At 40.5% G+C, this 15384-nt stretch overlaps 1 protein-coding gene across 1 annotated transcript; it reads left to right on the forward strand.

Moving 5' to 3' along the window:
• Positions 1-2696: 2696 nt before the first annotated feature.
• Positions 2697-13711, forward strand: bag2 (BCL2 associated athanogene 2). The gene is made up of 3 exons (XM_061910371.1): positions 2697-3166; positions 3358-3467; positions 12173-13711. The coding sequence occupies exons 1-3, from the start codon at positions 3045-3047 to the stop codon at positions 12565-12567; spliced, it is 627 nt and encodes a 208-aa protein (XP_061766355.1). The 5' UTR covers positions 2697-3044; the 3' UTR covers positions 12568-13711.
• Positions 13712-15384: the final 1673 nt, after the last annotated feature.

A 15384-nucleotide genomic window follows, 5' to 3' on the forward strand; every position in this document is an offset into this window, starting at 1 on the left:
CCTTCTTTTCAAGTTCCAAAGAAATCCAGAATTTTCCAGAATTCCTGCTTTTCCAAAGCCCTATTTCCACCCTTTTTTCTGGCGACTCATACTTCCACATTGTTCGACCTACTTCAACCTTTACACCGTCAAAACATACCTCTGAATCAGGACTGGAAAAAATTCCCTGTTTTCCAGGAATTCCGTAATGTAATTTCTCAATTCAACATGTTACTACTTCAACATTTCTCGACTGATTGGAAAAAAATCCAACACCAACCATTTCAACTCATTCAGACCATTCAAGTTTTTTTTTACCATTTTCAAAAAAAATCCTGCTTTTCCTGAAATTCACCAACCTTTTGCAAATTCCCATTGAAATCAATGGGTCATTCTTCAAAGTTCCAACACCAACCATTTCAACCCATTCAGAGCTTTCAAGTTTTTTAATCATTTTCCAAAAAAAGCACGCTTTTCTCGAAATTCCCATTGTAATCAATTGGACATTCTTCAAAGTTCCACAATTCCCACATTTTTCATCTAATTCAAACTGTTCCAACTTCAAAATATTGAGCCTGTTTGGGAATTGTGTGCTCTACTTCAACAATTCTAACTAAAATTCCAGTTCAACTTCAGCATTCACACGCAATTTCTTCAGGAATTGCCTCATCTAGTTAAAGGTCTGAATTTGTAATGTAATACTGCCTTATGTCAACATACAACAATAGAACTATACGTACAATTTATTAGCTGTAGTTTATTTTAGTAGTGTTGTAATTGTAGTATTATTTCTTATATGTTAAGTATTATATAAATCTGTTATGAGTAATTGGGCACGGCGTGGCGCAGTTGGGAGAGTGGCCGTGTCAGCAACTTGGGGGTTCCTGGTTCGATCCACACCTTCTACTGACCTAGTCACATCTGTTGTGTCCTTGAGTAAGACACTTCACCCTTGCTCCTGATGGGTCGTGGTTAGCTCCTGCCATCAGTGACTGAATGGGTGGATTTGGAAATGGAGTCAAAGCTCTTTGAGTACCTTAAAGGTACAAACCCCGTTTCCATATGAGTTGGGAAATTGTGTTAGATGTAAATATAAACAGAATACAATGATTTGCAAATCATTTTCAACCCATATTCAGTTGAATATGCTACAAAGACAACATATTTGATGTTCAAACTGATAAACATTTTTTTTGTGTGCAAATAATCATTAACTTTAGAATTTGTTGCCAGCAATACGTGACAAAGAAGTTGGGAAAGGTGGCAATAAATACGGATAAAGTTGAGGAATGCTCATCAAACACTTATTTGGAACATCCCACAGGTGTGCAGGCTAATTGGGAACAGGTGGGTGCCATGATTGGATATAAATGCAGCTTCCATGAAATGCTAAGTAATTCACAAACAAGGATGGGGTGAGTGTCAGCAATTTGTAAGCAAATCGTCGAACAGTTTTAGAACAACATTTCTAAACGAGCTATTGCAGGGAATTTAGGGATTTTACCATCTACGGACCGTAAAATCATCAAAAGATTCAGAGAATCTGGAGAAATCACTGCACGTAAGTGATGATATTACGGACCTTTGACCCCTCAGGCAGTACTGCATCAAAAACCGGCATCAGTGTGTAAAGGATATCACCACATGGGCTCAGGAACACTTCATAAAACCACTGTCAGTAACTATAGTTGGTCGCTACATCTGTAAGTGCAAGTTAAAACTCTACTATGCAAAGCGAAAGCCATTTATCAACAACACAAAGGCACGCCGCCGGCTTCACTGGGCCTGAGCTCATCTAAGATGGACTGATGCAAAGTGGAAAGGTGTTCTGTGGTCTGACGAGTCCACATTTCAAATTATATTTGGAAACAGAGGGCGTGGTGTCCTCCGGAACAAAGAGGAAAATAACCATCCGGTTTGTTATAGGCGCAAAGTTCAAAAGCCAGCATCTGTGATGGTATGGGGGTGTATTAGTGCCCAAGGCATGGGTAACTTACACATCTGTGAAGGCACCATTAATGCTGAATGGTCCATACAGGTTTTGGAGCAACATATGTTGTCATCCAAGCAACTTTATCGAGGACGCCCCTGCTTATTTCAGCAAAACAATGCCAAGCCACGTGTTACAACAGCATGGCTTCATAGTAAAAGAGTGCGGGTAGTTTCCTGGCCCGCCTGCAGTCCATACTTGTCTCCCATCGAAAATGTGTGGCGCATTATGAAGCGTAAAATACGACAGCGGAGACCCCGGACTGTTGAACGACTGAAGCTCTACATAAAACAAGAATGGGAAAGAATTCCACTTTCAAAGCTTCAACAATTAGTTTCCTCAGTTCCCAAACGTTTATTGAGTGTTGTTAAAAGAAAAGGTGATGTAACACAGTGGTGAACATACCCTTTCCCAACTACTTTGGCCCATGTTGCAGCCATGAAATTCTAAGTTAATTATTATTTGCAAAAAGTAAATAAAGTTTATGAGTTTGAACATCAAATATCTTGTCTTTGTAGTGCATTCAATTGAATATGGGTTGAAAAGGATTTGCAAATCAGTGTATTCCGTTTATATTTACATCTAACACAATTTCCCAACTCATATGGAAACGGGGTTTGTACTTCACAAAAGTAATGATGGTAATATGCATGAATTTGTAGTAGTGATAATTGATCGTCGTTATGATTTACTAAAAAAAAGTAATGTTTGTAGTTCTTATTATCGATATTTATTCATCATCGTTGAAGTACTTAAGTTTTATATCGAGTTAAAAAAAATCATGCAGTAGTAATATACAATGTATCGGCAATAGTAATGTATATTAAGTATTAGTACTATACTAGCATTGTAACGTTGGGAGCGACTCTCGAAGTCCACGGAAAACCATCACGCAATCGTGTGTTCGGGACTTATCGGGAATCCTCGGCGAGGTCAAGTGGAGGAAATGCCGCCCATATTAGGAAATGTTCCCCGGGGCAGTCGGCTGGAGTCCACAGCAGCGTCGCACGGAGCTCCTTTTTCCACAACTACTCACTTACTAAATTAATAACATTCATCATATTAACACGCCATCATGGCCCAGGCCAAAATACAAGCCAAACTCAACGAAGCGACGTGCAGCAAGTTCAACAGAACTTTGTCCATGGCGGACCGGGCTGGACAACTTCTGGCTAATTTGGATCAGCTGGAGTTGAGGTACCGTTACATGTGTTTTCTTGTGTGTGTGCGCGTTACATATTTGTTACATTCCTGGCTCGCCTGTTGCAACTAACTATTGTTACAAGTTGAAGACATGTTTTAAATGTGTGTGTGTGTGTGTGTGTGTGTGTGTGTGCGTGCGTGCGTGTGCGTGTGTGTGTGTGTGTGTGTGTGTGTGTGTGTGTCAGGGTGGAGGCTTTGCGCGAAGCCGCCTCGGCCATGGAGCAGGAAAGGGAGTGCATCCTGGAAATGATTCAATCCTTACAGAACAGTCAAGAAATGCACAACATCAGTGCCGGTGAGGACACACTCCCACTCCCACTCCCACGTTCTTAGACATTCTATACCAGGGGTGTCAAACTCAAATACAGAGTGGGGCAAAATTTTAAACTGAACAAAGGTTGAACAAATTAACCTTTTTAATAGGGACCCAAACAAGTTTTGCATTGAATATTGAACAAGCGATACTTATATAACCTCATAGTGACATGCAAAATCGAGTTTCAAATAATACTAATAATTAAAAAATAGCAATGGCATATCAAATCAAATTGAAATAGAAACTGAATGCCTCTTTTCTATTTCCAGCCTTCTCAGGTAAATATCAAAATAAACTTTTCCCACAGGCTACTAAGACATTTTTATATGTAGCGTTCAGGAAGAAGTAGTGCTGCAAGGGGTTCTGTGTATTTGTTAAATGGGTTGTACTTGTATAGCGCTTTTCTACCTTCAAGGTACTCAAAGCGCTTTGACACTACTTCCACATTTACCCATTCACACACACATTCACACACTGATGGAGGGAGTTGCCATGCAAGGCGCCATCCAGCACCCATCAGGAGCAAGGGTGAAGTGTCTTGCTCAGGACACAACGGACGTGACAAGGTTGGTACTAGGTGGGATTTGAACCAGGGACCCTCGGGTTGCGCACGGCCACTCTTCCACTGCGCCACGCCGTGGGTTGAACAAATTAACCTTTTTACTAGGTGGGATTTGAACCAGGGACCCTAGGGTTGCGCACGGCCACTCTTCCACTGCGCCACGCCGTGGGTTGAACAAATTAACCTTTTTACTAGGTGGGATTTGAACCAGGGACCCTCGGGTTGCGCACGGCCACTCTACCACTGCGCCACGCCGTGGGTTGAACAAATTAACCTTTTTACTAGGTGGGATTTGAACCAGGGACCCTCGGGTTGCGCATGGCCACTCTTCCACTGCGCCACGCCGTGGGTTGAACAAATTAACCTTTTTACTAGGTGGGATTTGAACCAGGGACCCTCGGGTTGCGCACGGCCACTCTCCCACTGCGCCACGCCGTGGGTTGAACAAATTAACCTTTTTAAGAGGGACCCAAACAAGTTTTGCATTGAATATTGAACAAGCGAGACTTGCAAAATCGAGTTTCGAATAATACTAATAATTAAAAAATAGCAATATCAAATCAAATTTAAATAGAAACTGAATGCCTCTTTTCTATTTGCAGCCTTCTCAGGTAAATATCAAAATAAACTTTTCCCACAGGCTACTAATACATTTTTATATTGTAGCGTCCAGGAAGAAGTAGTGCTGCAAGGGGTTTTTGTGTATTTGTTAAATGATAAATGGGTTGTACTTGTATAGCGCTTTTCTACCTTCACGGTACTCAAAGCGCTTTGACACTACTTCCACATTTACCCATTCACACACTGATGGAGGGAGCTGCCATGCAAGGCGCCAACCAGCACCCATCAGGAGCAAGGGTGAAGTGTCTTGCTCAGGACACAACGGACGTGACGAGGTTGGTACTAGGTGGGATTTGAACCAGGGACCCTCGGGTTGCGCACGGCCACTCTCCCACTGCGCCACGCCGTGGGTTGAACAAATTAACCTTTTTAATAGGGACCCAAACAAGTTTGCATTGAATATTGAACAAGCGCTACTTGCAAAATCGAGTTTCAAATAATAATAATAATTAAAAAATAGCAATATCAAATCAAATTTAAATAAAAACTGAATGCCTCTTTTCTATTTGCAGCCTTCTCAGGTAAATATCAAAATAAACTTTTCCCACAGGCTACTAATACATTTTTATATTGTAGCGTCCAGGAAGAAGTAGTGCTGCAAGGGGTTCTGCAAGGGCGGTATAGCTCGGTTGGTAGAGTGGCCGTGCCAGCAACTTGAGGGTTGCAGGTTCGATTCCCGCTTCTGCCGTCCTAGTCACTCCCGTTGTGTCCTTGGGCAAGACACTTTACCCACCTGCTCCCAGTGCCACCCACACTGGTTTAAATGTAACTTAGATATTGGGTTTCACTATGTAAAGCGCTTTGAGTCACTAGAGAAAAGCGCTATATAAATATAATTCACTTCACTTCACTTCACTGTGTATTTGCTCTGTTGTGTTTATGTTGTGTTACAGTGCGTTTAGTGTTGTTTCACAGTGTGGCGCATATTTGTAACAGTCTTAAAGTTGTTTATACGGCCACCCTCAGTGTGACCCGTACGGCTATTGCATTAGCATGTGTGTGTATAAAAGCCACATATATCACGTGACTAGGAAAAGCGGACGTGACGAAAGGTATTAGAGGACGCTTGAGGCACTGCCTTTAAGGCAAGCCCCCAATATTGTTGTCCAGGTGGGAATCGGGAGAAATTTGGGAGAATGGTTGCCCCCCTGTGATTTTCGGGAGGGGCACTGAAATTTGGGAGTCTCCTTGGAAAATAAGGGGGGGTTAGCAAAGTATGAGTGTTACGCTGTATAATACCGGCGGGCCAGCTCTAATGTTAATTTGATATTGCCTCAAGGGCCAAATGAAAATACACGGCGGGCCAAATTTGGCCCGCGGGCCAGAGTTTGACACCCATGTTCTATACTAAATAGGTTATTGTTGTTGTTGTTATTTTTAATCTTCCACCCACTCTTTGGTGTGTATGAATGGCACAGTGCTTTCACTAAAGTGAAATATTGTACAGCAGGGGTCCCCAACCTTTTTGAAACCAAGAGCTACTTCTTGGGAACTGATTAATGGGAAGGGCTACCAGTTTGATACACACTTAAAGGCCTACTGAAACCCACTACTATCGACCACGCAGTCTGATAGTTTATATATCAATGATGAAATATTAACATTGCAACACATGCCAATACGGCCTTTTTAGTTTACTAAATTGCAATTTTAAATTTCCAGGGAGTTTCGTCTTCTAAACGTCGTGTAATGATGCAAGTACGCAAGACGTCACGGGTTTTTTAGGAAGTATGAGCGCTGCGCACACACACAGCTAAAAGTTGTCTGCTTTAACCGCATAATTACACAGTATTTTGGACATCTGTGTTGCTGAATCTTTTGCAATTTGTTCAATTAATAATGGAGAAGTCAAAGTTGGGAAGCTTTAGCCTTTAGCCACACAAACACACGGTGATTCCTTGTTTAAAGTTCCCGGAGGTGAAAACTTTACTATGGATCAGAGCGGTCAAGCGAACATGGATCTCGACCGAATGTCAACTAGCAGGTATCGGTGAAAAAATTGTGGTAAAAAGTCGCTTCTTACCAGAGATTAGCTGAGCTTGTGCCATCCGTACAGCTGCCGTCGACTTCCCTCAGACACTTGCCTCAACACACCTGTGGACACACCCCTCCGACTATCAGGTACTGTTAAACTCACTAAAACACTAGCAACACAATAGAAAGATAAAGGATTTCCCAGAATTAACCTAGTAAATTTGTCTAGAAACATCTGAATCCGTCCCAATGCAATCACGTTTTTATTTTTTTCTAGTCCATCGCTATCAATATCCTCAAACACGAATATTTCATCCTTGCTGAAATTAAAGGGGAAATTGTCGCTTTCTCTGTCCGAATAGCTCTTTTTGTTGGAGGCTCACATTAAAAACAATGTGAGGATGTGAGGAGCCATCAACATGTGACGTCATCGTCTGCTACTTCTGGTAAAGGCAGGGCTTTTCTGTTTGCGACCAAAAGTTGCAAACTTTATCGTGGATGTTCTCTACTAAATCCTTTCAGCAAAAATATGGCAATATCGCGAAATGATCAAGTATGACACATAGAATGGACCTGCTGTCCCCGTTTAAATAAAATCTCATTTTAGTAGGCCTTTAAATAAGTTGCCAAAAATAGCCAATTTGCTCAATTTACCTTTAATAAAAAAAATATTTAAAAAAAAAAAAAATATATATATATATATATATAGAGAGAGAGAGAGAGAGAGAGAGAGGTGTAAAAATGGGTATTTCTAACTGTCATTCCGTCGTACAATTTTTTTCCTTTTACGGAAGGTTTTTGGGAGAGAATAAATGATGAAAAAAAACACTTAATTGAATGGTTTAAAAGAGGAGCCAATATTTGATGTCCTCCCAAAACACATGTACACTCTCACATTCCACAAACAGATGATTGACATCCTCTACAGCTCCACAGCCATCAACCTCCGTGTTAAATTTCAGTTTCCAAAAAATAATTTCGAGGGCAACCCTGGAAAAAAATCAAAACAATTTAAACTAGGGTTGCTCATGCATGCAGTACCCCCGCAACTCCACAGGGGGGCAACAGCGAGACATGCCACAATGAGGCAGTAGTGGGGTGAGTGGAAGAATAAGACTAATTCAACCCCTAAAAAAAAAGGTCAAAACAAATTAAACTACGGATATTATTATGCTCCAGGCAAAACATTTTCTGCATAAATGTCAATTTATGAAAATAAGGCCTACATTTTCTTATTGGCTTAATGGTTAACAATTCGAGAGGAGCCAGATGAGGTGGTTCAGGCATCTGGTCAGGATGCCACCCGAACGCCTCCCTAGGGAGGTGTTTCGGGCACTTCCGACCGGTAGGAGGCCACGGGGAAGACCCAGGACACATTGGGAAGACTATGTCTCCCGATTGGCCTGGGAACGCCTCGGGATCCCCCGGGAAGAGCTGGACGAAGTGGCTGGGGAGAGGGAAGTCTAGGCTTCCCTGCTTAGGCTGCTGCCCCCGCGACCCGACCTCGGATAAGTGGAAGAAGATGGATGGATGGATGGATGGTTAACAATTATCAATCAAATTTTGGAGAATGATTAAGGGTACAAAAGCCCTTGAATTGATATCTTTGTTAAAAACATGATTTAGGTAGCCCTTTTTTTTTTTTTTTACAGATTTTGTTTATTTATTATTTAATACTCTCGGTATTTGCTTTTCTTTTCTTTCTTGGACATGTTTCGCTGATGTTGAACGTGCCTTGACTTTTGTGTGCATTATAAATGTGTGTTTGTTCAATTAAAAAAACTACATAAAAGAAACTAGGGTTGCTGGTGCATGCAGTACTTTCACGACTCCATAGGGAGCAGCAGCGAGACATGTCACAATGAAGCAGTAGTGGGATAGAATAGAATATAATAGAGTTTTATTGTCATTATTGCAGTGAGCAGGTTCAAAGAACAACAAAATTGGAGCAGATCCCCTAAGGTGCATATACAATTTGGTAATATAAATAGAAAAAAAAGATTGAAAATAAGAGATGTATCTATATATATATATATGTATATATATCCACACACACCCATATATGCATACATATGAATATATATACATATTCACATATAACATTATTGCACCTTGTAGTCCAAAAAAATCATGAGGACATGATGGACACATTGTGCTCACTCAGTGCCTGTTTAATGTTACTATGGCTCTTGGGTAGAAGCTGTTTCTGGTTTATTTTGTACCAGCTTTTAGCACCCTATAGCGTCTGCCCGAGGGTAACAGTTCTAGGTGGAATGGGTCTTTAAAGACCTACTGAAATGAGATTTTCTTATTTAAACGGGGATAGCAGGTCCATTCTATGTGTCATACTTGATCAATGCGTGATATTGCCATATTTTTGCTGAAAGGATTTAGTAGAGAACATCCACGATAAAGTTTGCAACTTTTGGTGCTGATAAAAAAGCCTTGCCTTTACCGGAAGTAGCAGACGATGTGCGCGTGACGTCACGGGTTGTAGAGTTCCTCAAATCCTCACACCGTTTACAATCATAGCCAGCAGCAGCTAGAGCTATTCGGACCGAGAAAGCGACATTTTCCCCATTAATTTGAGCGAGGATGAAAGATTCGTGGATGAGGAAATATAGAGTGTAGGACATTTACTAGGATAATTCTGGCAAATCCCTTATCTGCCTATTGTGTTGCTAGTGTTTTAGTGAGATTAAGTAGTACCTGAAAGTCGGAGAGGTGTGGCCACGGGTATGTTGACCCTGTGTCTCTGAGGGAAGTCACGCAGCTGCAGCAGGACGGAAGCTCCGCTGATGTCTCCGGTAAGAGCCGACTTATTACCACAATTTTCTCACCAAAAGCTGACGGTTGACATGTGGTCGGCATCCACGTTCGCTCGACCGCTCTGTTCCATAGTAAAACTTCACCTTCAGGAATTTTACACAAGAAAACACCGGGTGTTTTTGTATGGCTAAAGGCTAAAAGCTTCCCACCTCCATCTTTCTACTTTGACTTCTCCATTATTAATTGAACAAATTGCAAAAGATTCAGCAACACAGGTGTCCAGAATACTGTGTAATTATGCGATTAAAGCAGACTACTTATAGCTTGGATTGGGCCTGAAAAAAATGTCCGCTACAACTGGTGACGTCAAACAAGTCATCATACCGCAACGTTTTCAACAGGATACTTTGCAGGAAATTTAAAATTGCAATTTAGTAAACTAAAAAGTCTGTATTGGCATGTGTTGCAATGTTAATATTTCATCATTGATGTATAAACTATCAGACTGCGTGGTCGGTAGTAGTGGGTTTCAGTAGGCCTTTAAACTAGGGTTGCTGGTGCATGCAGTACTTTCGCCACTCCATAGGGGGCAGCAGCGAGACATGTCTCAATGAAGCAGTAGTGGGATGAGTAGAAGAATAATACTACTAATTCAAACCTGAAAAAAATAAAACTAATTGCGAAAATCGGACTTTTTAAGACAGTATGAATGTTCTGCCCTTAAGTGCCCGAGTTATTGTTTCCTGTCGGACTTATTAAGCAACGGACACAAGCAGCAACAACGGTAGAAAGCCAAAGATGTAAATTTTATCACAAAACTTTGTTTTGTATATATTGTGCATATGTATTTTGTTTTGTATTAAATGGCTGACTTTGTGATGTCTGTTGTATTCGTTGTGTTGTTTCTGTCATTTTACCATGAATTGATTAACGTGGACCCAGACTTAAACAAGTTCTATCCATCCATTTTTTACCGCTTGTCCCTTTCAGGGTCACGGGGGGTGCTGGAGCCTATCTCAGCTGCATGTTGAAAAACTTATTGGGGTGTTACCATTTAGTGGTCAATTATACGGAATATGTACTGTACTGTGCAATCTACTAATAAAAGTTCATACTTGCCAACCCTCCCGGATTTTCCGGGAGACTCCCGAAATTCAGCGCCTCCCCCGAAAATCTCCCCAATTTCAGGCGGAGCTGGAGGCCACGCTCCCTCCAGCTCCATGCGGACCTGAGTGAGGACAGTCTGTTTTCACGTCCGCTTTCCCACAATATAAACAACGTGTCTGCCCAATGACGTTATAACTGTAGAATGATCGAGGGCGAGTTCTTGGTTTCTTATGTGGGTTTATTGTTAGGCAGTTTCATTAACGTCCTCCCAGCGCGGTAACAACACACAACAACAGCAGTCAATGTTGTGACACTCTTAAACAGGACAATACTGCCATTTACAGTACATGCATATGGTTAGAAAAATAGTGGCAGAGAATAGAACAAGGTTGGACAATTCAACCCTTAACTCAACAATGAGTATATGAGTGTTATGTGTGTGTATATGTGTAAATAAATGAACACTGAAATTCAAGTATTTCTTATATATATATATATATATATATATATATATAATATATATATATATATAGCTAGAATTCACTGAAAGTCAAGTATTTCTTATACACACACACACATATATATACATATATATATATATACATATATATGTAGGTGTGGGAAAAATCACAAGACTACTTCATCTCTACAGAACTGTTTCATGAGGGGTTCCCTCAATCATCAGGAGATTTTAATGGAAGCATTCACATACAATGGTTTATATAGAGCACAGAGTGGGTGGATACAGGCAGGCGTGGGGTGTGGTGATTGGCTCATGTGTTACCTAGGAGGTGTTTCCGTCTGTGGCGGCATGTTAAAATGATGACACTGCGCTTGTTGAGGGATGATAGTTCTGGATGATATATAATAAACAGTTTCTCTTTTAAGCATAGGTTGCATCTTTTATTACCACTGTTGTAAGGTGTGCTGGATGCAAGAATTTGCCATGTTATTGAATATTCAACATTATTGTCCTTGAGGTTCCAAATGTGTTTGCTGAGTTCTGTAGAATTCCGCAAAGTCTGGTTTCTACCACGGTATCGAGCACTATTCTCTGGATAATCCAATCAAGATATATACATATATATATATATATATATATATATATATATATATATATATATATATATATATGTATATATATATATATATATATATATATACATATATACACACACATGAAATCTTTGACTTGGTGAATTGTAGTTGTAAATATACTCCTCCCCTCTTAACCATGCGCCCAACCCACCTCCCGAAATCGGAGGTCTCAAGGTTGGCAAGAATGAATAAAAGTCTCAATCAAAGAGTATAACCCTGGCCATCTAAGCCAGTTTAATATGTGCCGTGCTACATATGACCAGTAGAGGGCGATAATGCACTTATGTATAGTTCCAGTGAGTTACACGCACATACTGTATCCAATGTTTAATGTGGGTGTTGTTTACTTTCTATATGCCTAAACATCTGTAGTTTATTCTGTAAATGTATTAACACCTAACCTACTTTATTTATGTAAAATACACAATTGACATAATACTTTTTGTAATGTGTATTTTATGTTAATATTTGTAGTTTTACAAATCTAAATGAAGGAAGACGTGCAAAGAAATACAACTTTGGTGTTTTTAAAAGGCTCAATGCTATTTTTCAGGTGAGAAAGAAGAGTTAACGCTGACCGCCGACCGCCTGATGGGCCGTACCTTGTCGGTGGAGATCACCGTGGGGACCACCAGGAGCAGCCAGCAGGAGGAGGCCTTGCAGAACGCCACGTCCATCATCGACAACGTCGTTCAGAAGCTCCTGGTGGACATGGCGGGCTCCAGGCTGCGGCTGCTGGCCCTGTACTCGGCCTGCGTGACCGAGGCCCCGCCCGTGCCCGTGGACCAGAAGTTTCAGGCCGTGGTGATCAGCTGCGCTATGGAGGACCAGAAGAAGATCAAGAGAAGGCTGGAGACACTGCTGAGGAATGTTGAAAACGCAGAGAAGAATATTAAGATCATGGATCACCAAAAGGTAGAGGATCCAAAAGTCAATGGCAGTCAATAAATAGACGGTCATCTATACGTTTTTTACTTTGGGGCCAAAAATCTAGCACGAAGAAGTGACCTAACTACAGTGGGGCAAAAAAGTATTTAGTCAGCCACCGATTGTGCAAGTTCTCCCACTTAAAATGATGACAGAGGTCTGTAATTTTCATCATAGGTACACTTCAACTGTGAGAGACAGAATGTGAAGAAAAAATCCAGAAATTCACATTGTAGGAATTTTAAAGAATTTATTTGTAAATTATTGTGGAAAATAAGTATTTGGTCAACCATTCAAAGCTCTCACTGATGAAAGGAGGTTTTGGCTCAAAATCTCACGATACATGGCCCCATTCATTCTTTCCTTAACACGGATCAGTCGTCCTGTCCCCTTAGCAGAAAAACAGCCCCAAAGCATGATGTTTCCACCCCCATGCTTCACAGTAGTTATGGTGTTCTTGGGATGCAACTCAGTATTGTTCTTCCTCCAAACACGACCAGTTGAGTTTATACCGAAATGGATACATGGATGATACAGCAGATGATTGGGAGAATGTCATGTGGTCAGATGAAACCAAAATAGAACTTTTTGTTAAAAACTCAACTCGTCGTGTTTGGAGGAAGAACAATACTGAGTTGCAACCCAAGAACACCAAACCTACTGTGAAGCATGGGGGTGGAAACATCATGCTTTGGGGCTGTTTTTCTGCTAAGGGGACAAGACGATTGATCAGTGTTAAGGAAAGAATGAATGGGGCCATGTATCGTGAGATTTTGAGCCAAAACCTCCTTTCATCAGTGAGAGCTTTTAATGGTTGACCAAGTAATTATTTTCCACTATAATTTACAAATACATTCTTTAAAATTCCTACAATGTGAATTACTGGATTTTTTTTCACATTCTGTCTCTCACAGTTGAAGTGTACCTATGATGAAAATTACAGACCTCTGTCATCAATTTAAGTGGGAGAACTTGCACAATCGGCTGACTAAATACTTTTTTGCCCAGCTGTATATGTTCTTTTTTAGCAACCCATGACTCACTTTTAAGTCCTTTTGAAATACCTCAATGCATGGAAACACATTCAACTGAACCTCATATTTGCATGAAAATGTTTTTAATTAGCACGTGTGCCAGTGGTTATAATAAAATGACATTGTTTTTGTCTATGTCACTTTTATTGACTCAAATGCAGAGTACCAGGCTTGCAGTGCGTCGTCTAATTGTTTCAAAGTGCGAGGGAGAACATGGTTTGTGGTCAAATGTCCTTTGTTTTAGAACCGTATACACAAAAAAATGCAGTCAAAATATGACAAAAAGTAGATTTTTTTTTTCTCTCAGAGAACTGATAGAACACATAAATGATGACAACATGAAGGAAGTAGTTGAACGTTTTAATAATTACTTTGGAAATCTTGGACTAAAATTGGAGGAAAAGATTCCAGAGCCAGTTTCAATTGAGAACTTGAATGACATCTGAGATAGAAATCCCAACTCAATTGTTTTTCACAAATTTGACACAAGAGGAAATTGTTAAAATCGTGAACAAATGCAATTCCAAGTGCTCAATTAATTGTAATGGATTGGATATGGAAACAATAACAATGTTATTGAAGATATCTCAGGACCATGAATGAATATCAGTAGGCTATCATTTCCAACAGGCAAATAACAAAATAACATTTGCAAAAGTTGTAACAATTCATAAGACTGGATCCAAAAACACCAAATTACAAATTATAGACCTGTTTTTTTACTTCCAAAATTTTCTAAAATCATTGAAAAACTGTTCTATAACAGATTGTACAACTCAAACATAGAATACTCGCAGAGAACCAATATGGATAGAGAGCTATTATTTCAACATCAGTGGCTTTAATTGAAATAACAGAGGAAATTACCGATGCAAGAGATGGTAAACAGTGTGCAGCGGCAGTGATTATGGATTTAACTAAAGCATTTAACACAATCACAATATTTTAATCAAAAAAGTAGAAGGGTATGGCATCAGAGGGTTGGTTTGAAAGTGGATTAGATGCTACTTAACCAACAAGAAACATTACGTGAAGACAGGCGAACACACGTTTACAATGCTAGGTATATTATGTGGCGTACAACAGGGTCAACACTGGGAGCAAAATTGTTCAATCTTTATATAAATGACATTGGTAAAGTTAAGGAAATACACTATATTTCCAAAAGTATTTGGCCACCTGCCTTGACTCACATATGAACTTGGAAGTGCAATCACATTCCTAACCCATAAGGTTCAATATGATGTCGGTCGACCTTTTGCAGCTATTTCAGCTTCAACTCTTCTGGGAAGGGTGTCCACAAGGTAGCGGAGTGTGTTTATAGGAATGTTCCACCATTCTTCCAAAAGCGCATCGGTGAGGTCACACACTGATGTTGGTCGAAAAAGCCTGGCTCCAGTCTCTGTTCTAATTAATCCCAAAGGTGTTCTATGGGGTTCACGTCAGGACTCTGTGCAGGTCAGTCAAGTTCATCCGCACCAGACTCTGCCATCCATGTCTTTATGGACATTGCCGTGTGCACTGGTGCACAGTCATGTTGGAAGAGGAAGGGGCCCGCTCCAAACCCAGAGCCCAAAAAAAGTCTGCGGGCTATAGAACGTTTTCTGTTCGGGCTCCAGTACTCTGGAATGCCCTCCCGGTAACAGTTCGAGATGCTACCTCAGTAGAACCATTTAAGTCCCATCTTAAAATGTGTTTGTATACTCTAGCCTTTAAATGGACCCCCTTTTTAGACCAGTTGATCTGCCGTTTCTTTTTTTTTTTCTCCTATGTCCCCCCCTCCCTTGTGGAGGGGGTCCGGTTT

This window comes from Nerophis ophidion, linkage group LG09 (genome assembly GCF_033978795.1).
Source record: "Nerophis ophidion isolate RoL-2023_Sa linkage group LG09, RoL_Noph_v1.0, whole genome shotgun sequence".
NCBI lineage: Eukaryota > Metazoa > Chordata > Actinopteri > Syngnathiformes > Syngnathidae > Nerophis > Nerophis ophidion.

Bases quoted from the DNA above. Each gene is read 5' to 3' on its own strand.
- bag2 (XM_061910371.1), top strand. From the start codon at position 3,045: ATGGCCCAGGCCAAAATACAAGCCAAACTCAACGAAGCGACGTGCAGC. The intron at 3,167-3,357 runs GTACCGTTACAT...TGTGTGTGTCAG, and splicing joins TTGGATCAGCTGGAGTTGAG to GGTGGAGGCTTTGCGCGAAG. The intron at 3,468-12,172 runs GTGAGGACACAC...GCTATTTTTCAG, and splicing joins AATGCACAACATCAGTGCCG to GTGAGAAAGAAGAGTTAACG.